This window comes from Phacochoerus africanus, chromosome 5, assembly GCF_016906955.1.
Source record: "Phacochoerus africanus isolate WHEZ1 chromosome 5, ROS_Pafr_v1, whole genome shotgun sequence".
In the NCBI taxonomy this organism is placed as follows: Eukaryota; Metazoa; Chordata; class Mammalia; order Artiodactyla; family Suidae; genus Phacochoerus; species Phacochoerus africanus.
The window spans coordinates 45,223,883-45,251,514 of NC_062548.1; the positions used below are offsets into that span (position 1 = coordinate 45,223,883).

Sequence of the window (27,632 nt, forward strand, 5' to 3'; positions counted from 1 at the left end):
GCCCACGGACACCCCCCAAACCCAGTGGAATGGCGGGCCGGGGAGACAGGAGAGGGGCAACCTGGACCAAGAAAAGAGGGATGCCAAAAGACGAGAGGGACACTGCCATCGTGCTGTGGGTCCTTGCTGTCGTTGCCCTTCTGCAGAAGCCCCAGGCCGCAACCCTGCGCTGCTCAAGGTCCCCTCCGTTAGGCGGCGGTGACGGCGCCTTCACAACCCTTGCGGAAGGTGCCAGCAACCTCACAGATCAGGAAACCGAGCAGTGAGCAGCAGCGTCACCAGCCGAGGTCACACAACCGGCTTCAGGCAGAGCAGCCCCGCCACCCCCACCAGGACTCCCTGCAGTCACCGGATGAAGAGGTGGCCTGGCGTGGGCAGAGCTTCCCCTGGGAGTCGGACGCAGCCCCAAGGGGGTCTTCCCGTGCACTCACCTCGGCCACATCGGCCAGGGACCGGGATACAAAGGAGTCCCTCGAGTTCCCATCCAGCAGGCTGGGGCCCAGCAGGGAGGTACTGCTCGGGGTCCCCGCAGGGGCTGGCAGCACCTTCCTGCTCTTCTCTGGGGAGATGAAGCTGGCTGCAGACAGGACGGAGGAAGAGGGCCTGAGCCGGTGCCAGCTGGACCAGCAAGGGGCCCCAGGGGCCCAGGCCTCCCGGCAGCTGGCTGCCCATGTGTGCACGGTGCTCTGGACTGAGAGACGGGCCCTGGCCGACCCTGCCCCACCCCACCCCACCCCACCCCAGGGAGGTGTGGGCAGTGCCCTGCAGCCACACCCGTCCTCTCGCTCTCCTTGGCCCCCCCACCATTCCACTGTCCGGTCCCCACTCCCTCCTCCATGCAGGGCTGTTTCCTGCTTCTCATGGCGTGAGCCTCCCTTTGCAGCGTCTGCACTGCTCTACGGGACGCTCTGAACAGGACACACCCGCCACCCAGGCCGGGGCCCCACATGGTGCCGACCCAGTTCACCGTGCACACCGCGCGCCCTGCTCTGGGGCTGCCATCTATAACCCCCAGTGCACCACCCCCAGAAGGGCCACGGGAACCCCTCCGAGGAGGGAACTGAGGCGGGTGCATCGTTCCCCGACCCCCTTCCCATCACACGGCACCTAGTGCCGTGAGGACACATGGCCTGTGAGCACGGCCATCTGCGGTCCACGTACCGCAGGACAGTACAACATCCAGGACAAAACAGAGGGATACGAAAAGAGCGCCCAAGAGGTAGGTGGCCTCAGCTCGGCCCTGGGAGGCCCTGCAGGGAGAGGCAGGCTGCCCGGCACAGGGGACCTGTATGGCCCTGGTGACAGCAGTGTGCACGAGTGCCAAGGCGCCGTGGCCCTCACACGGGGTCTGAATACTTTCCCACGTGCAGGTGATGCAGAAAAACCAACCATAATAGCCTAGGACCAGCCCAGAGGGGGCGCTGCGGGAACCGTGGAGATGCCAGACCCCAGCTCCGCTCGGACCCTGGCCCCCACCCTAAGTCTCACCAAACAGGCTGCTTAGTGACGAGTCTGTGGGATCGCTGGGGCACCACTGGGGGTCGTGGGTGGGGGAGGCGATCCAGTCCGGCTGGGGGCTGCCAGACGGGGAGGGCAGACTCTTGGAGCTGTCACTGCCATTCAGCTTTGCTGGAGAGAGAGGGCCTCCTTCACCTGCCAACCCAAGGCCCAGATCAGAGACGCCACATGGGGTGAAGGCCCCACTTCCCCACGGTGCCGTCACGAAGGCCACAGGTGGCACGGTCCGTGCTGCCAAAGTGGATCCTGCGGGGCCACAGCGGCAGGGGTACATGCCACGGCAGATGGAAGCAGGCCCTGTGCCAAGGGCATCACCTAAATCCGTCATGCATTACTTAAGACGGCCCGAGAGGGGCCGGCTCTTCCCAACTGAGCAGAGAAGGCTCACGTGAGCTGGTGACCTGCCCACAGCCTCGTGCTGCCCGGCTGCAAACTCAGGACTGACCAGCCCACACCAACCATGCCACTGCCACCGCTGCACTGTCCCCAAGAGCTGGCAACCCCACAGGAGTCTACCCAGCTTCAGAAAGGAGAAAGCCACCCAGCAGGACCGCCCGGCTGCAGAGGGCTGGAGGGCCCGCTCTGTCCCCGCGGCCAGCAGTCCCACCAGACCACCACAGGCTCGGGTCCTGTCTGGGCCTCGTCCGCTGGTGCTGCCCTGCAGGTGCAGACGCTCCAGGCCCAGGAGGGCCGAAGGGCGGCGGGCTGGAAGCGGGCCAGGAGGCAGGGCCTCACCGTACTGGCCGGAGCTGATGGCGATCTCGATGATGGAGTCGCTGATCTGCGTGGCCGGCTCCCCCTGCGAGAGCACGTCCTCGGGCGGGCCGGGCAGGGAGATGTCCAGCAGGGCGGAGACGTTGGGCGGGGAGAGCCGGGTGCTGGGGGCCTCTGCCGGGGGCAGCGGAGCGGAGAGCCCGTTGTGAAGAGGAGCCTTGGACAGCTCAGGCAAGGAGAGGACGGGCGGGTTCTGGGGGACAGAGGGAACCGCTCAAACGCGACAGCCGGGGCCACCAGAGACCAAGCTTGGCCCTGTAGAGCGCGGCCAACAGAGACCGACAGGCCCTCGTCCTTCCACCGAAACCCAGGGGTCGGCAGGGTCGGGAGGCCAGGCTGAGGTGACCTGGATCTGTCCCCACACCTGCAGGACAGAAGGCGAGCACCAAGGGGCACCCAGCTGATGACCTCCTTGTCCCCGACCCAGAAAAGAGTCCTTCCAGAACCGGGTCAACCAGCCAGCTGGGCAGAGGGGAGGGGGCACGAGATGGGAGGAAGCCTGGACCCCTGGCCCGGCAACCAACTGCGCGCTGTACCTGGAAACTGTCCGCCACTGGCTCCTGCCTCGAGGGGACGCTGATGAACGGGTCGCCTGTGCCCTAAAGAACAGACGGGATGCTGGTGAGCAGGCTGCACGCTGCCAGGCACCGCCAAGGGCCAGCAGGCACCTGCTTGCCAAGGGCCGCCCCGCCCTGCAGCCCCAGGCAGACATTTTGCAAAGGCCCCGCTGCCCTCCGAATGTGGGCCCCAGCCCCCAAACCGACACTGTCGATTAGAGTCCGTGCAGGTGCCAGCACGGGGCCGCCTGCCTCGGGGCAGCACATGGGGACTGGAGAAGCCGCTGCCTCGGGGAGCACACAGCCTGATGCGGCCACGGTCACGCGGCAGCGGCAGCGGGGACCCGTGGGCAGGCTCTCAGACCCCACGTCCGTCTGTCTGTCTGGGTCGTGGACTCTCCGGTGTCACACAGCCCGCAGGGCCCACCCTCTCCGGCTCACCCTGTCACTCCCCAAGCGCATCTCTCAGGCAGCGCTGGAGTCCAGCCTGACCTCAGCCCGGGGCCTCGGCTGCCAAACAAAGGCGGGAGGACGCCCGACCCTCCCGAGGCCGCGGGTGACGCCGAGAAGCCCTTGCCAACCCACTCACCCTTACAGCGGGGAGTGGGTCTCCGTTCTGCTGGGGGCCGGTGGACTCCTGCCCGGCGACAGCGGCGGTCACCTCATCGGGGGACAGTGGGGAGATGCCGGACAGGCCCTCGGCGTCCAGGACAGGGAGGGGGCTCCCGGGAATGATGCCGGCGCTCTGGGCCGCTAAGTCAATGGCACCTGGAGAGAGAACGGGCGTCTCTGCCCTACCGACCCCCAGGCCCGACCCAGGAGGAGACAGCCCCGGCTCCTGCCTCACTCCCACACGAGAACGGCTGGGGCTCCCTCTGAAGGGAGAGGAGACGCCAGGGCTCGCCGAAAAGGAAAACGAGACATCCTGCGGGCCCCGCCAGCGCGGCCGCGGAGACTTACTGGCCAGGTGGCCTGCGGCCTGGGGCGGGAGGGCCTTGGGCACGATGGGCCGAGACAGAGCTGCTTTGGTCAGGGAGGACTGGATGGGCCGGAACGAGCCTCTGCCTGTGGGGACGAGAACAGCAGCATGCCAACCTTACAGCCCATGCCCTCTGGTCGCGTGACCGTGGCTGCACACGCTTCCGTCACGGCCACAGCCCGGATCACGGAAGCTGAGCCAAGCCAGGAGCCCCTGACCGTCCCGACACTTGCTCCTCGGAGAGGTCAGAGGCCAAAGGGGCCCCAGGGCAGAGCCAGCTGTCCCCCGAGACAGGGGCCCACTGTGCTTCCTGGGGCCGCTCGAGCCTGTGGTCACGCTGTCACCATGGAAACAGCCATCAAGGGGGTCTCCCACCGGAGCCGAGCCAGAGGCCCCTCTGAGAGCAGCAGACCCAGGACCAAGCCCTGCCTCTGCAACCCGCTCTCTCCCGCAGGACTTCTGCCCCGGGAAGCAGGCGTGGGAAGCAGGTGAGAGCTGCGTGCGTGCTGCCGTGATGAGATCCGGAACACGGGCCAGTCTGGGGGTCTCCCTGCGTCAGACGCCCTTCAAGGCCAGGCCCTCTGCGCTCACAGACCTGTGCGGAGTCAGCCCGCACAGGTTAGGGTTAGGAACACCTAGGAACACCTCCACCCCGCGAAGCACGACGAGGCCTCCCAGGCGGGGGACCGGGTGGGCAGTGCTCCCCCAGGGCCATCTGAGCGCCCCTGGCTTGGGGGCTGTCTGCGGACCAGTCAGGGTCCAGGTGCCTGCGCCGCTCCCCGGGCCCCGCGTGCTGACAGAACGGATGCGGGAAGGCTTGCAGCGTTGCTCCAGAGCCGAGGTAACAAACGCCTACCGTTCCTGGAGACGGGGCGTGGCGGGCAGGGAACGAAAAGCCACCCTGAGGAGCCCCGGGGCTCACCGGTTACGGAAGAGTTCGACAGAATGGAGAAGGAACAGACGTTGTGGGACTGGTTTTCGGAGGGCCGAGGAAGCAGCGTTCTCTGTGGGGGGAAAGGGCCCAGGATCAGGCCGTGAACCAGGCCAGCGCCAGCAGCCACCAGGGAGACTTGCGCTGGGCGGCAGAGGACCATTCGCGACAGCAAGGGGCTGAGTGTCAGCGGGGGTAGGGGGGTGGTGGTGGTATTCTGGTTGTGGAGGGATGAGGACAGTCTGAGAACGGCTCGTTTCCGCCGACTCTGGGCCCCTGGACACAGGGTCCTCTGTGAAAAGAGCCTGGGGGACCCACCCTTCCCGGGAAGACCGGGGAACATCTGAATGATCCACCGTTAACCACACCAGCTGGATGTGACCGGACCGCCACGAGGCCTGTAAATGTTTATGACTGCTGACCGAGGACAAGCCGCCCCGTCGCGTAGGTCCCCTCATGTGTGGGTGAAGAAAGTACAGCTCCTGCTCCTGACGCAGAGGGGCCGAGGTCCCGAGTACCTCTTGTGCTCTTTTCAACCCCAAGTAAACACGCCCTATCTCACGTGCCCTCCTCCCGGCCTGCAGACGGTACCCAGGGTCCTCCCCAGACCCTGCGAGAGGTCTGGGCTCCGGCCAGCGTCTTCCGCTGACCACACGTGTACAGAGATATCCTGAGGGTCCCCCCACACATGCCCGTCTGGGGTCTTCTTGGAACCTGAATCCCGAGAGCTTCCTGTCTTTTCTGCAAGCGGTTTTCCTGCTGTGCAAAGAGGACCCGTATGTGCAGGAGCAGCGGGGTCCCGGGTGCTACTCTAACCTGTGCAGAAGCGGGAAGGGGCAGGGAGCCTCCGGCCCACAGGCAACCCGAGAGGTGGGAGAGCAGCAGCAGCGTGTCTGGGCAGCACGGCCAGTGCAAGGAGAGGCCAGGCCCGAGGCGGGACCAGGCGGGCGGGCAGGGCACCTCACCTGGACTACCAATGGCTTCCGCAGATGCCGGTTCCGCAACTTCCTGGGCTTTGGCAAGAAGAAGTCCGACTGCATCTGTAAGGCAAACGGCGCCGGGCACTGAGCTTTGGGCAGAAAGCCAGGCCAGCAGCAGCAAGCAGGGCGGGTGGGGCCGACTTACGCTGATGGAGTTCAGATGCTGGCGTAAAGTCAACTCTGGCTCTTTGCTGGGAGAGAAGAGCTTCCCGTGTCGGCTATTGGGTGGCAACGTTGTGGGGACAGCAAAAACGCCACCGTCTGAGTCACTGCTTCCGGCACTGGAGGGACCAGCCACCAAGAGGGGTCTGGGAGGGTTTCTCAAACCTAGGGAACGAGGAGGCAGCAGGACACAACTGCGCGCCCCAGCCACACCTCCCACGGGGACGGGGCTCCACCCGGAAGGAATTCGCTCTAAGAACCGGTCGGGTTTCCTGTAAAAACCTCGCTTCTCTTTGTCCCCGCAGTTCTAGTGCCTGCTCTGCACGCAGATCAGAGGTTCCCTTAACGTAAGAAAGGCCCTCCCCACTGCGCTGATCTCAGGGGGCAGATTCCCTTTCAAAGGCTCCGAGAGCTGAGAGGAGCTTCCAGATCCGCTAGCGCAGGGAAGAGGCCAGCAGCCTTCCTGGGGACGGGGCCAGATGCTAAACGCCAACCTTGAGGGCGCCACGGCCTCTGCTGAACCCAGCTCTGCGGCCGCGGCACAAACACAGCCACAGACCACATGCGAGCCCGTGGCCGTGGCCGTGTGCCAATGAAACTTTATTTACGACAAGCAGGCTGTGGCCCATGGTCTGCTGGTCCTTGGTCTCAACATCGAACTATACAGAAAACAGCCCCAGAAAGAATCTGTGTAGCCACTGAAGAGTTCACAGAATCAGGAATACCTTCCCTGCTGCGACCAGCATCTCAGTAGCGGGCCTCTGCCCTTAAGGACCCTGGATGCAGAGTCTGCTGCTGGCCTGCTTGGGAGCCACCAGGAGGAGGGAAGCCAGAAACGAGGGCTGCGGGTGGTGGCCTGGCCCCACGGCAGGCTCGGTGTTTCCAGAGCCGCCACCACGTGCTCTCAAGGAAAACGGGATTCTCCAGCCTTTAACAGGCGGGCCGCTCCAGACACGGCAGTTCCGAGGGAATTTCGTGAAGCGAAGCGCCATGGAGCGCACTGGGAATAATGCCAAAGCATCGTCAGCTCATCAGGATGCTGGCACCGAAGCTGGGGCACCCACCCGCGTCAGAGCGAGCAGGAGCAAGACCGCTCCCCAGAAAACACGCCCAGGACCTCACCACAGAGACCCTGGCCAGCAGGAGACATCTGAGACGCCAGAACGGCCCAGGTGCTGGTGAGCACACGCCCGCTGGGGCACGGGTCCTCAGCCCTGCCATCCCGCCCCCCGGAGCCATGGGCGAAGAGGTGCCGGCTGTGCCTGGTGAGGGGGGGCAGGGCCCCTGGACACACGCACGTTTCTTTAAAATTCACGCAGAATTCATGATTCTGGCCACAATGATCTGGGGGTAGGGGGGTGTTTTAAAGAGAAAAAAACTAAGAAAACAGCTCGTGTTCATCCTGGGGTTTTAGGTGCCACGTAACCCAACAAAGGACCTGAATCTAAATGATTTCCAGACACAAGTGTGGACTGGCAGGTAAGCCTGTCTTTCTTTCCACGACGTGCGCTCAAGTGCTGAGGCCTCTTTGTCCAGTACTCATGTTGGAAAAAAAAACAATCTCATGACTCCGAAAGCAGCCACCTCTCAGCCTTAAGCCACCAAGCCGGCGTGACACGAGGCTTCTGCTGAACTCACGGAGCAAGAGCCCCCACGATGACCACACTGCAAGGGTCCCCCCATGCCTCTGTCGGCTCCTGCACCCCAGAGCTCCGGAGCCTCTCAGGACAGGCCCTGCTTTCACCCTCCCGGGAGGGGCTCCGGGGTCTGCACACCACCTGTGGCCGGAGGCGTCCCCGTGGTACAGCCCCTGTGCCCGATGGGGGCCACCTGAGCCTCACCTGAGGAGCAAGGTGCAGGGCTGGGTGAGAAGGCCTTGCTGTGGCGCAGGGCAGCCTGGTTTCGAGGGCAGCGTGGGCTCCGGGAGCTGACAGTCGCCACCTTTCCTGGGGGCGTCGCCGACTGCTCCTCCTGGGCGGGCCTCGCCGAGACGGCTGAGCTGGCGTTTGCTTCCGGAGCCTGGGATGAAACAGGCCAAAACACCGCTTCTGGAGTGCGTGCCCGGGAGAGGGCTCGCAGACCCTGAGTGTGCCACGCTGCATGGCACGCGGGAGCGCAGGGCAGGCAGGCTCCCGGGAGACGTCCATGTCCTCCGGGAGCCTCTGTCCTCACTGCCCTGGTGACACAGACAGACAGACAGCTGCAGAGTGATGGGAGGGACACTGAATGGCAAGCGGCAGGACTCGCCTTTTTAAAGCTTTTTCTGATTGTGAGTCAGAGGAAGGAAACACAGGTTTAATTTCAGAATCCAACACAATCTCGGCCCAGGAGCCCTCTGCTGAGTCAAAACACCAACCTCAGGGTCTGATCAGCCGCTTCCGAGGCTGCTGCCTCCCCTCAGCCGGCTGCCAGGGGGGCCCCGCCCTGGAAACATCCCTGCTACACGCCTCTGCCCTCCCTCCTGCCCCTGCAGCTGCGAAGCCCCCACTCCGTAGTCGTCCCAGTTCTCTGGGCTCAACCATGCTCACCACCCCGCCTTTCCTGCATTCACCACGCCCCTGCCTCCCACAGAGAACCCGCCATGCGCCCAGGGGCTGCGGCACCAGGCCAGCATTTTTTTCTTTCTTTCGGGGCCGCACCTGCAGCACATGGAGGTTCCCAGGCTTGGGGTCGAACTGGAGCTTTAGCTGCAGCCTACACCACAGCCACAGCAGTGCAGGCTCTGAGCTGCGTCTGCAACCTACACCACAGCTCACGGCAACGCCGATTCCTTAACTCACTGAGCAAGGCCAGGGATGGAACCTGCGTCCTCACGAATACTATTCAGATTCGTTTCAGGAGCGCAACAACGGGAACTCCAAGGCCAGCATCTCCAATTCCGGGTCCAAGCCTCCTCTGGGGCCTCCAGCCAGCAGTCCTCACACCTGAGGCATCGATACTCGCTCTCCTGGGCCACAAGGACCCGCATCTCTGCGCTCCCAGACCCCGCGGAGACTGCCGGCCAGGAAGGCCACCTTGGGGACCTCGGCGCTGACGGCCCGGCCTGGGTTCCGACTTCCTCCGCTCCTCTCCCAGCTGAGGCCGAGGCCGGCCCCTTGGCCGAGTCCTGGTCCTGCCTTCACAGGGCCTGGCTCTGCCGAGCCTCCATCCCGAGGGAACTGGCCCTGCCCCCACCCCAGCCCGTCTCCCTGGTCTCCGCTCCTGACGCCCAACTCAGCACCTCTGTCCAGTCACCGAGGCATCGCCCACAACTGCCTGTGGGTCACCTCCACACCCCAACCCCAAGTCAACTGCTGGCCCTTGGGCCCCGCCCACATTCGGAAAGCTGTGGGCTGCGTGGTGCTCGTCCACCCGGCGCGCGCTCGGCTGAGCGCCGCCGGGAGCCAGCAGACAGGAGCGTGGCGCAGGGGAGAGGCTCCAGGGAACTGGCAACTCTCCTGGGGGTCCAGCGGGAGGCGGCCGCAGGTCGCAGCAGTGCCCCAGGCAAGCCTCATGTGTGGCTCTAGGTGTGGCCACCTTGTTGGGTTCCCCCTGCTCCTCCTGGAACCTGTGCGCCTCACCTCCCAGCACACATCCGCCCTCTGGACGACCTGGCGCCGGCTGCTGCTCTCTGCCAGGACAGCCAACCAGACTCCCCGGAGCAGCACCTTCCGGCAGGGGTGCGGGCCCTGCTGGCTGGCCTCCCCTCGTGCGGGCCGAAGGCCATCGCAGCCGCTGCTGGGCCTGGAGATGAGCCCAGGGAAGGAACTGCCTCCTGGAGGTCCAGCCCCTCCCGCCTCCCAGCCACCACTGACTCTGCTTCCCTCTGAAGACACCTGCAACGCCACTCGCCAGAAGAGCCCCTCCCGGCTCAGCTCCTGGCCTCTGGGCCTCTGCCCAAGGCTCTGGGCCTTTGACCCGCACTTCCAGATGCAGTGGGATCACCGGGGCCCAGCCGCCGAGGCCTGCGCCTGCAGAAGGCTCCACGCGCCACTCCGGGGAGGGACAGGAGCCCCAGGCCACCCATCCCCAAGCTGCTCCCTCTCCAGCAGGGCCCTGCCCCCGGCCCCACTCACCAGCCTGGGGTTGACCTCGGTGGAAATGAGCTTCAGGAGGCAGCTGAGGAGGCGCTGCTTGTGGAAGGCGGCAGGCGGGGAGCCGGAGCGGAGGCCCTGGGCCTGCCCACCCGAGGCTTGGCCCTCGGGGCCCAGCACCGCCAGCCAGTCGTACTCCAGCTGCAGCTTGCTGGGCTTGCCCATCATGAGGTAGACTTCGGCCAGTGTGAGGCCCTCGGAGGTCTGCAGGTTCCAGCCCTCCTCGTGGAGCTGCTGGGCGAGCCGGCCGGTGGGGCCGTCCTTCAGCGGTTTGGCAGCCGGCTGACCCTGAGGCGGCGGGGGCTCCTCCGCAGGCGCATCCGCCAAGTCCTTAGTGCAAACGTCCGGCTGGGGCTCCGGGCCAGGCGGGACGCGGATGGGGGACAGTGCCCCGGCCCGGGCAAGGTCGGCCACCTCTGCGCTGCTGGGCGTGCGCGTCTCCGGGGAGGTGTGCCCAGAGGGCCGCGGGTCTGCGCAGCGGCCCCGCTCAGGGATGATGAGGTCCTGGCAGGACTTCATGTAGCGGGGGAAGGGGTCGAGCAGGGAGAGCTCGTCCTCCAGCTCCGGGAGCTGGTCGCAGGCACAGGCCAGGGTCCCTGGCTCTCGGGCAGGGCCATCCCCGCCCTCTGCGGCCGTGGTGACAGGGGTCTTCTCAAGCCGTCCGCTGGCGTCCTGGAGCCCAGGGGGCAGCCTGTCGGGAGCATCCAGGCTGCTGAAACCTGGGGCGGCTCCCTCCCCAGGGGCACTCTCCGGGGAACTCTCCCCAGAGCTTTGCGAGGCGTCAGTGGAGGCTGGGGGTCGCCCCCCGCCCTTGCCCTCAGCACCGCCCCGCGGGCACTTGAGCTGGCCCCTGGCTGTGCCCTGCCCGCTCTGGATGCCCAGGATCTGAGCTGGGGGCAGCGTGTGGGTGTCCTTGGCGCTCTGCTTGCACCGGCCGCCCTCCTGCCAGTGCACTGTGCAGAAGGCCTTAGAGTGCACCACGCGGGCCACCCCCGGCAGGGGCGTCAGGGTGCAGTTCTCTCCCGGGAACAGGTGCAGCGCCACCTTCTCCTGCGACGGCTCCGGGAAGGAGTCCTGCAGCTGCCGCTCCTTCCGCTGCGCGCCTGTCAAGGAACCACCTGCAGCAGCCTGCACCCGGGGCCACGGGCCCTCCCTCCATCAGGGCCGGGGCCCGACACTCGCTCTCCCAGCCAGGGCTGGGCCGGGCTGCAAGCCAGCTGAGGACAGACGGGAAGACGTGCGTCTGGGGCTCTCCTTGCTCACTCAGCTCAGCGGGCTGGACAGTCCTCCGACACGAGGAGGTCGGAAGGGGGCTCGGATCTGGCCCAGAGAACGAGGGGCCGTGGGTTTTAGTCCCGTGCCACCACCTCTTGGGGTCCCACTGCGGGCCCAGGACTGAGAAGGGAAACCCCACTCTCGGGAACAGGGGCTCTGGGGTTCGGGGCACTCGCTCCGGCAGGAAAAAGATACAATTCGCACTTCGTGAAGCGCCCACTTCTGCTTTAAGAACTCGATGAGGCTGGAGACCTTGCGATGGAGCTCCACGATCATCCTACACAGAAAGGACACGGGGCCGGAGGCTGGGACGCGGGGAGAGGGCTTCTGAAGCGGCCGCGGCAGCAAAGGAGGTCCACGGTCTCGAAACCAGAGCCATCCTGTCCTTGCAGAGCCACTGGCTCTGTCTCAAGGAAACGAACCCACTGAGAGCTCCCGCCGTGGCACACTGGGTTAAGGACCCGGAGCTACTGCAGCTGCGGCTCAGATTCCATCCCCGGCTCCGGTACTTCCACGTGCCACAGCCCAAAAAAAGCAAACCAGAGCAAACAAACCCTAACCCTTTAAAATGAGACAACAGGAGACTCACATGAGGCTGCAAGAAAAAAATCCCATCCTGTGTGCCCACAACCCACCCGCCCCTCCACTAGCTCCCTTTGGGTTCCAGAAGGGTGGGCCCAGCATTCATGAAACCCCAAAAAGTAAAAACACACGTGGAAGGAAGGAAGCCCCAGCACAGGCCACGACACGATACACCGTGGACCACGCTGCTCTGAAGGAGGCGACAGAAGCCCCGAGTGTGATTCTGCCCACACGCAACGGCCAGAACAGGCAGACCTGCCGGGACAGAAGTGGGCTGGCGGCGGCTGGGCAGAGGGAGGGGGAGGAGGGTGGGAAGCGAGCCTTCAGCGGGTAGGGGGCTTCCTCGGTGGGGTGAAATCTTCTGCAACTGGAGGTCACGACACTGACAAGGCACCTACGCCCCTGAACCGGGCCCCTCGACAGGGCTTGTGGTTAATTACACATCACGGAAATGTCGCCTGAATCGAAAAACTAACCTACAGGTGGAAAGTGGTCCGTGCCCAGGGCAGCCCCGCGCGTCCTAAGTCAGGCACCAACCGGGGCGGTGGCAGAAGAAAGGAGAGGGGTTTACGGGGACGAGGCGGGAGAGAGCCCCCGGCGTCCGGTCCAGACAACGTCCCCGTGCGACGCTCTCGGCCGCACGACCCCCGCCCTGGCTCTGAGCTGCCAATCGCACTTCGGGCCCACACAGCCAGCGCCTCCTCCCCACCCCGCCCCAGCCCCGCCACGACAAGCGGCCCTCAGGAGGTGTCAGAGCACCAGGGGGCAAGGGAGGTCTGCTGGCCAGGGCCCCCAGGGAGCCCCAGCGTGGCCCCGCCCCGCTCCCCGCAGACACCCGGCCTGTTACCTGAGTCGCGGGTTCTGGGCGAGGCTCTGCACCCGGGCCCAGGCGCGGTTGCTGCGCGGCTGCAGCTCCACAGGGACTTTCAGGGGCAGGCGCACCGGCTTCTGGTCCTCCTCATCACTCAAGCCTGCGGCAGGAAGGGGCCCTGAGAGCCCGGCACAAGGAGGCCCTCGGCCAGACAGCGAAGGGAACCAGGGATGAGCCGGTGGCGGCCTGCCTGCAGGGAAAGCGGGCCGGCAGCACCCACGAGGCCACACCGCACATCCGCCACGCCGGGGCCGAGGATGCGGGGAGACGTGCTCAGACGCCTCGGATGCTCCGCCTAAGGACGGCCAAGGACGGCCAAGGACGGCAGTGGCTTCTGAGCTGGATGGTTCGGAACTGTCCATGGGGGGGACGGGGCCTCGCAGGCTCGGGCAGGGCCACCCAAGACCGTCCCAGCTCAGCCCGTGTCCCCGTGGATGCACACCCTCCTCCCACCACGGGTGACCTACCTTCAGGGTCACACAGCTTCTTCAGGGCTCGGCACATGGGCGCTTTGATCCGCAGGTTCCTCCCTTTGTAGCGGACTGTGGTGGCCCTGGGAGAGGGGTTTTAAAGACGTGCTGAGGCCTCTTCAGGGACAGCTGCCCCCACCCAGGGCAGTAATCAAGGGCCTGCCCGTCCCACACGGACAGAGGCTGGAGCACCCCGGCTCAGCGCCACCTGGCCTCCGGAGCGCATGCTCAGCCCGAGGGGCCCCATACACACCCAAGGAGCTCCCGGGATGATGGGCGGATGCACAAGACAGAGACGAGATCCCTGACTCGGCAGGACCCTGCTGGGCACGCCGCACGCCGCCAGACGCCGCCTGCCATTCAGGTCAGCACGTGTCCTGCCCTCCTGCCTGGTGAGCCCAAGGCACCTGCTGTCCCACCTGAGAGCCCGCTCACTGGAGCCCCAGATGTCAGACGGCACTGCCCGCCGCTCCTCGGGGCCTTCCCTCCTCTTGGCGACCTCTCCACCCTCCTCTAGGTGACTGACCATCTCCGTGTCAGCAACATCCCCAGTCCCTCCGCAAACCAGGGCTGCGGGGCCCCTGACCTGCAGGCAGGTCCAGAGTCGGCGGTGCCTGCCCCAAATCTGTCACAGCTGTTGGGCTGTGATTCATATGTCAGGATTACGTAAATTAAAGAAATACTACTACTAACTAATGAAATGACTACAAAAGCCACAAAAGAGAGTTCAGAAAAGACACCTTGGAATGCTGTTGAAATACTCAAAGGCAGACTGTTTCTAAAAGGCGGCCGTCACACTCAGTGGGCTCGAGACAACTAGTGAAGATCGGGGCCAACGGGGAAGGACCCCAGGCCACTGCTCTGGGCCCCATGAGCTTGCTCTGCGGAAGCTTCTGAACAGAAAGCCCAGGAAGCCCAGGATCGAGCCCCAGAGAGCAGGCACTGGCCAGTCACCCACCGCAGGTGAAGGCACGCAAGTGTGTGTCTCACCAAAGGATCAATGAAAAAATCGCCACTGTGGTCAGAAACGATGCCTGACAGGATGTCTTTCATTTTAAACTTGCTGAGGATTGTTTTGTGGCCTAGTATGTGGTCAGCCCTAGAGAACGGCCCATGTGTGCTTGAAACCAAGGTGTAATTCTTTTTCTTTAACTGTAGTTCTCAGTGAAGTCCAGCTGTTCCACTGGGTTAATTCCTGCTGCCTTACTGACTTTCTGTCTGGAAGATCGATCTCCCACCATCACAGAATTCCCACTAATTTCTCCCTTAACGTCAGTGAGTACTTATGTGTTTGGGTGGTCCAATGTCAGGGGCGTGTATGTTAATGAGGATAATATTCTCTTCCTATGTCGATCTTTTTAGCATTAGATAGTATCTTTGTGAGCTTTGCGTTGAGGTCTACCTTGCCTGCTGTGAGTATCGCTACCCTCACCTTCTTGTCATTTCCATTTGCACGAGCTATCTTGTTCCACCCCCTCACTTTCAATCTCCATGCGTCTTTCTCCCAAAGGTGGGTCTCTCGCAGGCAGCACGTTGCACGTTCTTGTTTCACCATCCACTCTGCCCGTCCTGATCACAGCCATTAGTCCACTGACATTGCAAATAACCAGTGAGAAGGTATTTACTGCCATGTTAGACCTTGTTTTCCGGCTGATGTTGCTTCTTTATTCTGTTCTTCTTGTTTTTCCTTTTATGGTTTGATGGTTTTCTTTCGTATTACACGTGATGTCCGCTTTCTTTGTTTTTGTGAATCTCTTGTATGCTGTTGATTTGTGGTTACCCCGGTTGGCACGGATCTTCACCAATAACCGTATCTGCTTGTTTGAGACTGGTCGTCCTGGGAGCCCGAACACGCTCTGAAAGAGCCACATCATTTTCTTGCTCCTTCTCCCTGGTCTTGGGGTGGTGGCGTCTCATCGCACATCTTCACGTTTCACCGTTCCTTGTGGACATGGCGTTCACAGAAATGTTTCACACGTTTCCCTTTCCTATCGGTTGTCTCTTTTCTATTTAGAGAGATTTTGCAGTGTTTCTTTCAGAACAGGCTTAGTACTGCTGTGGACTTTTAGTCTCTGCGTGATGGAGACGATCTCTCCTCTTCTGCTCCGAATGATGATCGTGCTGGGGAGCATGTCCCAGGTAGCAGGCCTTTCCCTTTCAGGACGTTGAATCCACCTGGCCACTCGCTTCTGGCCTGCAAAGCTTCCGCAGCGATACTGTCTCAGAGCCCTAGAGGGGTTCTCTTGCTGCCCTTGGAATCCTCTAACTTTGGCCACCGCAGCGACAATGTCTCAGAGTAGGCCTGTTTGGGCTCATCTTCTCTGGGACCCTCTGTGCCTCCTGGTATCTGTTTCCTCCTTTAGGTTTGGGAAGTTTTCTGCTGTCATTTCCTCAAATACATCTTCCGTACCCCTTCTCTCCCTTCTGGGATCCCTGTCGTGTGTAGACTGGCGTGCTGTGTGTCACCCCACAGATCCCCTGTGCTGCTGTCCCTTTTTTCCGTTTACCTTTTTGTCTGCTGAACGGGTGGAAGGTTTCCATGACTCTACCTTCCAGGTGGCTAACTCCCGCCTCAGCACTATTCACTTTGCCATTAATTCACTTTGGCTCAGTTCTCACCTCAGCACCTGAGCTGTCTGATTGTGACTGGCTCCTTGTCACGGCTTCTAGCTCCTGGCCACAGGGATCTGCATCTCTATCGACAGCCCTAAATCCTTCAGCACTTTCATTCCCTCCTTTTTGCACTCGGCATCTGGTACACTGGAGAGATGTTTCATCGTTCTTTCAGGGGATTTCCACTATTTTTTAAAAAACATTAATTTATTTAAAAGTTTAAAAGTTTCAAGCTTCACACGAGATCACTGGTCTGCAGGAAGAGCTGCTTCCAGGAAAGGGCTGCATCACCGGCAGAAGCCTGCACCATCCAGAGTGGACTCTGTCCCCAACTGATGTCCTGTGTCTGAATAAACTGCAGGCAGCAGAGTCCTCACATCCCTGCCTTTTCCACTTTGCAAACATGTTTTTATCCACCGAGACGTCTTTAACACAACATTCACGTACTGTTCTGCGTGCGGCTCTCCCTCTGAAGAAGAGTAAAACATGCAGCCGGTGTTCTGACAGTGGATTTTGAAGACGGGCCACAGAAATTCCGCTTCCCTCTAACCCACCCAATGCTGGCTCGATCAACCCATCCAAGGAAGCTTCACCACTTCTCTGACTTTAGGCCTTTTTCCCCGTAAGATGATTTGTAAATACATATTTTTTCTTCTATTTGGCCACACCATGGCATATGGAGTTCCCAGGCCAGGGATCAGATCTGAGCGGTAGTTATGACCTAGGCCCCAGCTGCCCAGATCCTTAACCCACTGTGCAGGACCAGGGGTTGAACCTGCACCCCAGCACTCCCCAGACGCCTTCGATCCCATGGTGCCACAGCAGGAACTCCTAATTTGCAAAGATCTTAGGGTCTGTGTCCCACGAGTGTAACAGAAAGATCTCTGGCCTCTTCAGTTACAGGCTTAGGTTCTTGTCCAGCTCCACCTATGACTCTGTGACTCTGAGGAGGTCACATTCCCTCTCTGGTCCTCAGTCTCGTCAGAACTCCGTTGTCGTCGGATGCTCCTCTGCCATCATCCTGTTCTTTTAAAGGGGAGCAGTTCCTCCGTCTCCGTTTTACTCACATTTCTCGGACATTCTGAATCTAAGAGAAACTCCTGTCTACTGTGGTCTTGAAGGGTTGTCTGAGTGGGCGTGTGCTGTGCAGACGGTGCGACTCCAGGGTCTTGGCGCCAGGGCTGTTTCTGGTGTGGATGCTTCCAGGTCCTTCCTCAGGGTGTGCTGGCCCTTGTGCCCTGGATGGGCTGGATTTGGTGTTGTGGTGACCAGAGCCTACCCTGGATGTTGCTCTGCGGTCGTCACGGCCCTGTCGGGGGCAGGGTCTGCTTCCCAGGTGTGCAGCAGACGCTCCCAGACCTGGGCCTAAGCCGCAGCATGAGGCAGATGGGATGGGAAAGCACCTTCTGGATGAGAGCCACCCACCAGGACCGCACCTCTGCTACCCCACCTGCCACCCGGTGTGCACGCCCACCGAGATCCCTGCTGCCAGCACCACCCTCAGGGCTGCCTCCACTGGGAAGGCTGGTTATTGGCTCAGACTTTAGCCCCGCCTCCATGCATGTGCCCACAAAGTTCCCTCTGGGCCCCGCGGGAGCAGGCTGCTGATGAGGCGCTATGGCGCACCACGGCCCTCCCCTCCATGTGGACCATGGGGCTCCTGAGGCAAAACCACCCCCGTGCTGTGAACTTCTGGGCTGTCTGCACGCAGCCACATCGAGTCCTCTCCCGGTCTGTCCACACGAGCTGCACCTCAGTGCCTGGCCGCCGTGCATAAGCCTCCTGGCAGCTCTCTCCACACCGGGGGCCGAGGGCCACTCCCACCTCTCCTCTGGGCCTCTGTTTCTGTCCCAGTGGACCCCCTAGCTGGCGAGGGAGCTTCCCAGGGTGCAGGTCTCCCTCCGGAGCCCCTTCTCCCCTCCCCTTCGTCCCACCCAGCTCCGTGGGGATCCTTGTGGTGCGGTTTGTGCAAGATTGCCAGGAGGACTGCTGCACATGCAGACGCACGTTTGATGTCTCTGGGGGAGGAGGTCAGCTCCACGGTCCTCTACTGTGTCATCCTGGCCTCCCCGCTATTACTCCCTGTTTTAACCAACTTTTTCCACTGACCAACTTCCAGCCGTGACCCTTCAGGGGAGAGAGCTGCTCCTCAACTTGCTCTCTGATCTCTAAGAAATATTCAGGGAAAAAAGTTGCAGCATGCATATGGTGCGATTCTAAACACGTGGAAAAGTTATATATTTACATCTGTACATAGCTGTATTTGTACTTGTATATTTTAGAGAGGGGTGTGAGACGGGGCAATTGGGTTTTTTTTTTTATACTTTATACACCCTTGTACTGATGACATTTCTATAAGAATCATTCCTGTATTACCTGTACAGCTTTTCAAAAGCTTTATTCTAAAGCCACACTGCCCAAAATCGGGGATCAGGATGCCAGCAGAAGTCTCGAGCTAGAGGCTGCAGAGGAAAGGCTCTCACGCCCACACCCTGCAAGGTGGCAGCATGAGCAGCCTCAAGTGCACGCGGGTAACGGAGAAGCCAGCCGGCCTCCGCTGCCCAGGGCGAGAGCTCCTCACCACACCCTCCAGCTCTGGAGAAACAAAGCCTCAGGCCCCGCCTGGACGAAAACAGCGCTAACTTCAGCACCAGAGCTTCGACTCCCCAGACACTGGGTCTCTCTTCACCCCAGAGCCTGCAGGGCTGGAAGCAAAGGTGGAAAGGCCCCTTTGGGGGTCAGGAATGCAAGCTGGGAAAAATCAGTCCACACGGCAAGTTCAAGGCCCAGCGCCAACACGTCCGTGGCAGCTGCAATCCCTTCTATCCACCCATTTATCCATCCACCCTCCATCCGCCTGTCAATCTGTCCACCCATCCAAATGCCGATGGAGCTGCTCCTGTGCAGGGACGCAAACGCAGGACACCATGGAGCAGAGAGACTGGGGAAGCCCAGCCCACGAGGCAGGAGGACCCCGGGCAGCCAGCCGTGACCCCAGTGTGTCAGCGGGGTGACTCGGGGAGGATGAAAGACTGCAGGAAGCAGGGTCTCCACTGAGATCGAAGGCTTGGGTCTTAACCCCCTCAAGCCAGGGGAACGATGGCAGCAGCGCCCCCGAGGGTGTGCTGATGATGCTGGAGGGGCTGCGGGACAGGGACCCACGGCACCCCACAGTCCCCTCCCATAAAGGCTCCAAAACAAGTGGACGTTTGTGCCCGGCTGGCCCGCAGGGCGCACAACAGGAGCAGGCAAGACAAAGAGCAGAGGACCGAGCCCCGCGGCGCCGTCTGCGACAAGCACATCCATTACGCTGCTGCTCCGTGACTTCCTTTTTTTTTTTTTAAAGGGAACGTGAGCAGCCCCTTCTTCACGATTAGAGAAGCATTCTGAGGTTACCATCCATTTCCTTTTCTCACACACGGACGCTCCACGAGTGGAGGAGGCTGGCGTAGGCGCAGGTGAGCCCGGGCTCGGCGGTGCCACGTGCAGGCAAACAGCACCCTGACCTCTGCTCGGACGGAACAACGCAGAGGGTCCCACGGGAACCTCTGCAGGTGTCAGGCTGACCAACAGCCCCCAGGAGCCGCGCCGTTGTGGGGGTCGGGCTTTCCTTGCTGGGGAGAGACCGAGTGGCTCCCTTGTAAGGTGGATACACCTGAGAAGCACGCGCCACAGTCTATGCTGCCAGCTGTGACCGAAGGAATGAGATTTAATCTCAGAGCTTTCTTCGATGAATGCACGCCTTCATCTAATACCACAACTGATTAATGAAAAGGACACTGACAGCGTGAGAAGCAGGGGCAGGAAGTGAATGCTTTCTGGTCTCGAGTCAAGGGGCACTTTTCCACAGGCACCCCACTAATTTCCCCCCATCTCTGTCTCACTTTTCAGGCTGTTTGCTTTGTTCTTAAAAACCAAAAGGACACACACGACATCAACAGAACAGAATTCAAACTCTGGAACCAGGAGTGCCCACTGGGGCTCAGCATCAGTCAACCTGACTGGTTTCCATGAGGACACAGGTTTGATGCCTGGCCTCACTCAGTGGGTTAAGGATCCGGTGTTGCTGTGCCTGTGGTGTAGGCCGGCCGCTGCAGCTCTGATTTGACCCCCTGGCCTGGGAACTTCCATATGCTGAGGGTGTGGCCCTAAAAAGACAAAAAAAAAAAAAACAAACCTGGACCCAGACCCACAGGGCAGTCAATGAGCCTCAGACACAGGTGAAAAAGCAGCAAATGGAGGCAGGAAAGATCTTTCAGTAGACGGCGCGGAAACAACTGGACCCCACGGGCCACAAACTGCACCTCGGCATCAAGCTCACACCCTGTACAAAAGGTAATTCACAGGTGATCATGGATTTGAAGGTGAAACCATAAAGCTTTCAGGAGAAAACAGAGGAAAAAACTCTTGAGAAGTTGTTAAGTAACAACTTCTCAAACGGGACACTGAAAGTACAACCCATAAAAAAAAGAGGACAAACGGGACAGCATTGAAGCTGAAAATTCTGCCCCCTGAAGGATGCTGCTAAGGAGATCGACGAGACCACAGACCGGGAGAAAGTTCCGGCCCACCTGCCAGAGGACGGCTGGAGAGCGTATAGAGGTCGCTGGATGATGAGGGAACAGGCCCAAGTTTGGGAGAGGCACGGCCCCTGGGATGGGCAGGCGCTCGCCAACGCGGCCATCAGGGGGACGCCAGGGCACCGCCGCGGTGGCTCCAGAGGAGAGACTCAAGACCCAGGTGGGGAGCGAGGGAGCACCCATGTGCCCCTGGCGCCACCTGGCAGCATCTCACGCTTGCCCCGCTCGCCCTCGCCTCCCAGGGGGTGTGCACGGGAGATGAAACAAGCCCCCGGCGGCCAGGGCCGAGGCGCTGACTCGCTGCGAGCAGCCCACGTTCCGCACTAGGGTGAGGCCACCGCAGAAGAGCCACGCCTGGACGCCCTTCCACAGCGTGAGCCACCGACCAGGCACCCTCCACGTGACGGCCGCGAGGGGGTCCCGCAGAGCGGAAGCGCCCACCCTGGAAGGCTGTGCACAGGCTGATGCCGCTGAGCGCACAGTCTGGGGAAGGCGGGGCTACAGGGGAGCAGAGCTCGGCAGGGGCAGGGCACATGGGGGGGTGCCCGGGGCGGTGCCCAGGGCAGCGCAGGGCGTGTGGGGGCGAGGGGCCGTCCTGGCTCTTCACTGGGACTCCGTTAAACTGCTGCGGGTTTGAAAAGGCCACTGTGCAGACCCTAAAAGGTCAGAGGTTGCCAGGGGCTAAGGCAGAGCGCTGGGTGGTGGGAGCACAGGATTTCCAGAGCGAGTGAGGTTACCCTGCAGGATCGGGGAAAGGTGGACCCAGCCCACCTTGTTCATCAAAACCCCCAGAAGGCATAACACCCGAGAGCCCTGATCCCGCCTGAGACCCTGGTGACACCAGCTCGTGAACCGCAACCACGCACCACCCAAGACACGTGCAGAGGCGGGCACATGGGAGACCTCCGTGCTCGCACCCGATGTTCCCGCAAGCCTAACTGAGCTCTGAATGACGAAGCCACTAAAACAGGAACCTAACAAAGCAGCCAGGGCCAGGCCGTGGGCTCCCTCCCTCTGCCCCCCAACTCCCGACCCAGAGGCTCTGCGCACTCAGTGGAAGCGGCCACTGGGGCGAGCGCTGCTCTTGCACATGGCGGGGAGACACACAACCTGGCTCCTCCCAGGCGGCCCCCACGCTGGTGGCTGCCCAGACATCAGGCCTGGAGAACCCAACAGCGACCTGCGTCGGAGCGGACGGGGGCTGGAGCCACAGCGGAAACGTGTAGTGTAGCCCCGGCTGGCAGGCACCGAACCCGAGGTTGAGCCCCAGGCCAAGGGGCAGCCTGACCTCCAGGACAGCCAGGCTCCAAGTGGCGGGGGTCAAGGGTGGCAGGCGGGTCCCTCTGACAGCGAAGGAGCTCTTGTGGGATGGGGGAGACAGGGCGACCACCACCTGGGGCCCCACACCGGGGAGAAATCCCACAAGGACAAGCAGGCGGCCGGGGCTGTGCCTTGGAGTCTGATCCAGGGCAGCTGCGAGGGAGGCCTAGGGCCAAAGGGGACACCTGGGCCCACCTGCAGTGCTTCAGGGGCCTGGGGGGCAGGTGCCAGGGGGCGGCCTCAGGGCAAAGTTGGGGGTGCCTCTCCCGGGAAGATAGGCCGGGACACAGGCGCATTCCAGGCTGTGCTGACGCTGGAAGTCAAAGCGGACAGATGGGGGCCAGGCCTGGGATCCTCTACCCAGAAAAGAGAACGGAGGCCCTTGGAGAGTTAACGCCATTGACAGACAGGGTGCATGGTCAGAAGAGGCTGGGCTCCACGCAGTGGCCGGGAGCAGGGCCAGCTGCCAGGCTAAAGAGCACAGGCCCCCCTCGGGGAGCCGCTGCCCCGGGCACGGCAGGGTTGGGTCTGGCAGCTCTTCCGCGAGGCGAGGCATCTCTGGCACAGAGGTCACGGCATCAGGGCTGAGGGGCCCTAGCGGACCTGTGTAACCAGGAAAGTGCGCTGCTGGAGGCCAAGAACCGGGGCAGAATGGAGGGTGGAACGAGACAGAAGGCATAGAGGGCCGGAGGCGAGAACGGCATTCAGAGGAAGGGCAGGGAGCCCAAAAAGATGCAACCCGAAGGCCGGGCTTGGGGGGCTTCCAGAAGCCAGAGAAGACTCGACAGCACAGGACGCGCCAGGCCAAGGCGAGAGGCGAGCAGCGGGGTGCCTCACGGAGGGGGTCAGGCTCAACCGCGAGGAGCTCAGGACCCGACGGGCCGACCCAGGGCAGGGCAGACGCTGGCCTGCGTTTGGGGGCCGGGGCTGTAGAGCCCAGGGGCGAGGCGGCGCCTCCCAGCGCGGATCTACTCACCCCGCCTGGATGAGCTCGTTCAGCTTCGTGGCGTTCTTGTCGTCCATGCCTTGAAAGGAAACACACACGCGTGACGCCGAGCGCCAGGCGCACAGCCCAACAGGAAGCCCACAGGACTCCCGTCACTCACGGAATATGCAGGGTCCCCCAGAGAAGGTGACCTACGTTACCTGCAGCCCCGCTCCCGGAGCTTCGACGTGTCACCGTGGCAGAACCCTGGCCCCCTCCGCGCCCACCCGCTGCTGCCTCTACACAGCCCCTCCGTGTCCCCCTCCTGGGGGCCTCTCCTGCTGGGCTCCAGGTCACCTACGCCCCAGGCTCTCAGGCTGCAGAGGGACAGGCTGGGGCCTGCCTCCCTGCCGCCCACCCTCAGGACACGCAGCAAAGGAAGGGAGCAACCGGGTAACAGAGGCCAGGGTGGCAGCGGTGGCGGGGGGAGGCACGGGGAGAGTCTTTGACCTCCTCTGAGTATCTGGGGGGGGGGGGATCACAACAGGCCACAGACACACAGCCAGGCCAAAAACCAAAGACAAGGACAAAACCTCAAAGCAGCCAGATAAAAACAAGACACCCTCTGCGGAAAAACAGGACACATAAATAGCTGGTGACCGCGAAAAAAAGCTATCATCAGATTCTATACCCAGCAAAACGCCTTCTAAGAATGAAAATAAAACCAATGTTTCAGGTAAAAAAGGACAGGAAGAGTTCACAGCAGGCACAGGTGCGCGACAAAGACGGGAAGCCCAAAGGCTGGAAGGAGACAGCCAGAGCACCCGACAGCCGGCCACGCGGGAGCCTGAGACGGGGGAGCCAGGCCCACGGTCCTGTGTCCGGCAGACTCGAGGATGGATGGACAGAAGGCCCCTGGGTGGAGCCACAACAACCGGGGTTCAAGTAGCCAGACAGATGCTGTGCAAGGAACCAGCTTCTGAAAAGAAGCCATCTGAACAAGCTGGCGAGGGCTGCAGACAGCCTAGGGGTCCTCAGCCTGGTGCAAAGGGTGACCTGTCCCTCAACAGCCATCCACTGCCACCAGAAAGGAGGGTCCCCAGGCCCTGGTCAGAGTACCGCCCGGCTCACACAGCAGCGAGGACACGAGGGAAGGCAGGTCACAGGACCAGGGCAGGGGCGCAGCCAACGGCTCAGTCAGAAAACTTGGGTTAACGCGGAGTCCGCTGACCACCTGGGCTCGGACACATGGTCCCCACAGCCCAGAAAGGGTGCCCCTGTGTGCAGGGCACTGCGGACCAGGCTCACCCAGTGAGCTCCTTCCCCACCGCGCTTCACCAGAGACCGTGACGGGTGTCCTGGCCCGTGGCCTGGGGCGGGCAGGCAGAGTGGGGGCTCCAAGGGAGGCTCCCCGGGTAGAAAGCTCTGAGGCAGCTTGGGGAGCCCCAAGGCGCACGTGTGTGCCTGTGGGCGCCTGGGCGCGGTGCCAGCGGCCGAGGAGGACCAACCAGGGGTCGCCAACAGCACCAAGAGCGACAGAGCTGGAGGGGGGCAGGAAGACAGCCATGTCCAACTGCAGAGACCGCCTGGGAAGGGAGCCCAGGCGACAGGCCTGGGGAGCAAACAAGAGGGGAGGCTGGGCTCCCTCAGGGAGGCCTCAGGCTGGGAGGCTCGGGTGTGGGTCTGGGAGGAGGACCCAGCACCCAGCCCCACACTCCGCCCAGAGGAGGGAGGAGGGCGACCCCGGGAAGCAGGGCTCCAGGCCCTCAGACCCTCAGAGCCGAGCTGGGGCTTCGTTCTGGAAGTGCCCGGACTGCAGGACAGGGTGGGGAGCCAGGCTGCCTGTCCCTTCATTCAGAGGCTCTAGGTATTCTGGCCTGTTCCAGGAAGGGCGGGCCACCCAGGGCTGTCCACCCTGCCGCCCTCCTGCCGAGTCCACACCTGTGCCCGGCTGTGACATGTTGGGTGACTAGGATCTTATTTGACCTTCAGAGTGGCCCAGGGCAGGGGGGGCTGTGCCCTTCCAACACATGTGACAGGTAAACAAGCTGCGACTAGGGAGGCAAGGATGCACCCTCTCGCCTGGGCACGGGGAGCGAGAGGCCAGAACATGGGTGCCTCTCCCGGGAGCAGGCGAGAGCACACTCGGAGCCCTGCCGAGGCCGGGCCCAGGCCCCTCAGTGAGGGGACCGAGGAGCCCACAAAGATGGGCTGTTCTCGGCCAAAGCCCGAGACACTGCAGCTCCAAACGAGTCCCACCCTCCAGTGTCCCGACGGGCGTGGTGGACGTCCAGGGCCCCAGGCATGGGCAGCAGGTCAGGTACAAGCGCAGTGCCCGCGTGATAAATGCCCAACACGCTGGGGCTGCAGGAGAGCATCCTCGTTCTTAGGGGACAGAGGCTGGGCGAGGCAGGGCGTGCCCGAATGGGGCGGGGGCACAAACGCGGCTGCGGTCCCTGACCGGCGCATCTAAAGGACAGCACGTGGTCGCTACGTTCCCCTGCAGGTTTCCCGCTCAGGAAAGCACGGGCAGGACGGAAGGCGGGGGAGCAGGGCCGCACCGACGGTACTCACAGCCCCCGATCTTCTTGCGCAGCTCCCCGTAGCAGATGAGGCCGTACAGCTCCTGCGAAGACTTCTTCAGGCCGCGGGAGAACACTGCAAACGGGGCAGGGGGAGAGCGTGAGGACCCAGGGCACAGGCGCGGGACAGGCCGTGAGCCTCGGAGCCGGGGTGGTCATGTCAGGGGGACAACAGAGGACGCGGGGATGGGGTGCCTCCGCTGTTTTCCAAATAAGGAGTCAAACGGACACCAAAGAGCCGAGACGGGTTGGAACATGAGTGCAACAGGCAGAGCAATGTCGCCAGGAGGGGACGGCGGGATGTCCCGCGGGGTGGCCCCGCAAGGCAGAGGAGGTACTCGGGATGGTCCCGAGACTCCTCACCCATGGGCCCCCACAGAGCCCGTCTGAGCGCCCGAGTGGCGGGCCCGGGGCTGGAAGGTTCGAGACCCCCTTGCTCCTCAGTGACAGAGCGGCTTGATCTGGGAAGGACAGGGATGCATGCCTTCACCAGCCCTGGCCAGCCTGCCTGTGGCCCCAGCACGCAGGCTTGGCCTTCAGGGAGCACAGCCCTGAGGGAGGCATCCCCAAGAACGCCAGCCTGAGGCGGGCAGGGCCGGCCTGCACCCAGCAAGGACCTGCCACGTCTCTGACATGAGGGAGGAACCTCATGGGCTTAAAAATTAAAACTCTGTTATTTTCAGTCTTTGCACCGTGTGACCCAAGCCAACCCCAAGTTGGGAGCCAGGCTACAGCAGCCACCCCCCGATGGTCTCAGACAGTGACCACTGTCACTCGTGTGCCTCGCGGCTGCTTTCTCCCTAGAGGCCCTTCCTCTAAGACCCAAAATTTGGCCGTGCGATAAGAGTAAGAAAAGAAAAAACAGAAGCTCCCGTTGTGGCACAGCAGAAACGAATCCGACTAGAAACCATGAGGTCGTGGGTTCAATCCCTGGCCTCACTCAGGGGGTTAAGGATCCGGCATTGCTGTGAGCTGTGGTGTAGGTCGCAGACGCGGCTTGGATCCTACGTTGCTGTGGCTGTGGTGTAGGTCAGCAGCTGTAGCTCAGATGGGACCCCTAGCCTGGGAACCTCCATATGCTGCGGGTGCGGCCCTAAGAAGCAAAAAAAAAAAAAAAAAAAAAAAGGAAAAAAGAAAAATCAATCAGTAAATAGAAAATGCGGTTCTGAAAAACTGATCTACACAAGAATTAGGAGCCTTGGACAGGCTCTCAGGAGCCCGGGGCTCCGCTGCTGTCACAGGCGAAGTGTTCCCAGGTCCCCCGAGAGAAAGGCCAGAGGTCTCCCAGCCTCGCTGGGGCCCCACTCAGGGACCTTCTTCCATCCACTCTGCAGTCCACACACCGGTGTGGGCTTACAAAGGCGCGGCCCTCACTCAGCCACACTCCGTGAGGGAAGCCGGACGCTGACGGCCTGTGGCCTAGGACTCGGCTCACACGGAGCATCCAGAACAAGCAACTCCAGACGGGGGGCGGGGGGCTGCGGCTGCCGGGCCGGGGGAGGGGCTGTGAAATGGCTGGATGTCCTGCAACCCAGTGTGATGGCCAGGGCGGTACCAAGGGGCAGGCGGGCGCCTGGCCTCCTGTGGTCAGTGGGCTGCCACCATCCGGGAGACAAGACGGGACCGGCTGGAGACCTTGGGGCAGCAGCCATCAACCCGACAGAACAGAGGCACGTCTTGTGGGGTCACAGTAGCAACGAGGCCACGTGGGCAGGGAGGGGACCTTGCAGAGAGGGGCCAGCCCCGAGGGGGCTGCAGAACCCAGGGCGGGCTCCATCCAAGTCGGGCGAAGGGCTCAAGGGGATGGACGCCTCCAGGGAGGAGGGGCGCTTAGGCGGCTGCCCAGAGGGGAGGTGACGAGATAGCCAGGAAAGACACTGCCTGTCCTCCGGACTTGAGAGAGAAGATGTGACCGTGTCACCAGGAACCCGAGGGGCCACGCTGCCTGCAGCCTCGTTGCCCTGGAAGCACGGAACGTGCTCGAGCCAGCTCGGGAATCTCCCACGCCCACACCAGTAACCAGGCAGCCCCCCAAGGCTCGTTTTCACCTTGAAGCGGGCTTTTCAAGACCCGCCAAAGCAGCTGAAGGACCCGCGCTCAGAGAATGACTGTCAGAGAGAAGGGAACGTGCCGCAGCAAGAAACAGAGACAGCCACCGAGCTACTGGCGAGTCTCAGCCAAGGGCAAGCCCAGCCCGCGGACACCCGGACACGGGCGACGCCGCCTGAGAAGGGACCAGCACCCGTAGCAGCACCGGCGCGAGGCCCAGCTCAACGACCGGGGGATGGCCGCAGCACGCTGGCAGCGGGAGCCCGCCCGCAGGGCCCCGGCGGCGGCAGGCCATCTCCCTGCCCTAACGGGCTGGAGCCGTGCTGCCCGCGGGGCCCCGAGTCCTCCCCCAGGCGGCCCTCGGGTTGTGGGCAGTGCCCTCCACGAGCAT

General features: G+C 62.4%; 1 protein-coding gene across 5 annotated transcripts in view; it reads right to left on the minus strand.

Annotated features, from left to right (window-relative positions):
* Nucleotides 1–27,632, minus strand: part of CRAMP1 (cramped chromatin regulator homolog 1) — a 48,002-nt gene that overhangs the window by 4,939 nt on the left and 15,431 nt on the right. For 3 of the 5 annotated variants that reach the window (XM_047780972.1, XM_047780973.1, XM_047780976.1), the window contains 16 exons: nucleotides 25,185–25,268; nucleotides 22,662–22,710; nucleotides 13,170–13,255; nucleotides 12,679–12,802; nucleotides 11,445–11,652; nucleotides 9,957–11,069; nucleotides 7,743–7,920; nucleotides 5,885–6,066; nucleotides 5,725–5,799; nucleotides 4,751–4,832; nucleotides 3,810–3,914; nucleotides 3,439–3,617; nucleotides 2,829–2,891; nucleotides 2,254–2,485; nucleotides 1,489–1,653; nucleotides 432–577 (listed from right to left, as the gene is read on the minus strand). In XM_047780972.1, the coding sequence (XP_047636928.1) occupies nucleotides 432–577; nucleotides 1,489–1,653; nucleotides 2,254–2,485; nucleotides 2,829–2,891; nucleotides 3,439–3,617; nucleotides 3,810–3,914; nucleotides 4,751–4,832; nucleotides 5,725–5,799; nucleotides 5,885–6,066; nucleotides 7,743–7,920; nucleotides 9,957–11,069; nucleotides 11,445–11,652; nucleotides 12,679–12,802; nucleotides 13,170–13,255; nucleotides 22,662–22,710; nucleotides 25,185–25,268 (3,071 nt within the window). The remainder of the gene's footprint in view (nucleotides 1–431; nucleotides 578–1,488; nucleotides 1,654–2,253; nucleotides 2,486–2,828; nucleotides 2,892–3,438; nucleotides 3,618–3,809; nucleotides 3,915–4,750; nucleotides 4,833–5,724; nucleotides 5,800–5,884; nucleotides 6,067–7,742; nucleotides 7,921–9,956; nucleotides 11,070–11,444; nucleotides 11,653–12,678; nucleotides 12,803–13,169; nucleotides 13,256–22,661; nucleotides 22,711–25,184; nucleotides 25,269–27,632) is intronic. The other 2 variants (XM_047780974.1, XM_047780975.1) reach the window with 1 other exon arrangement.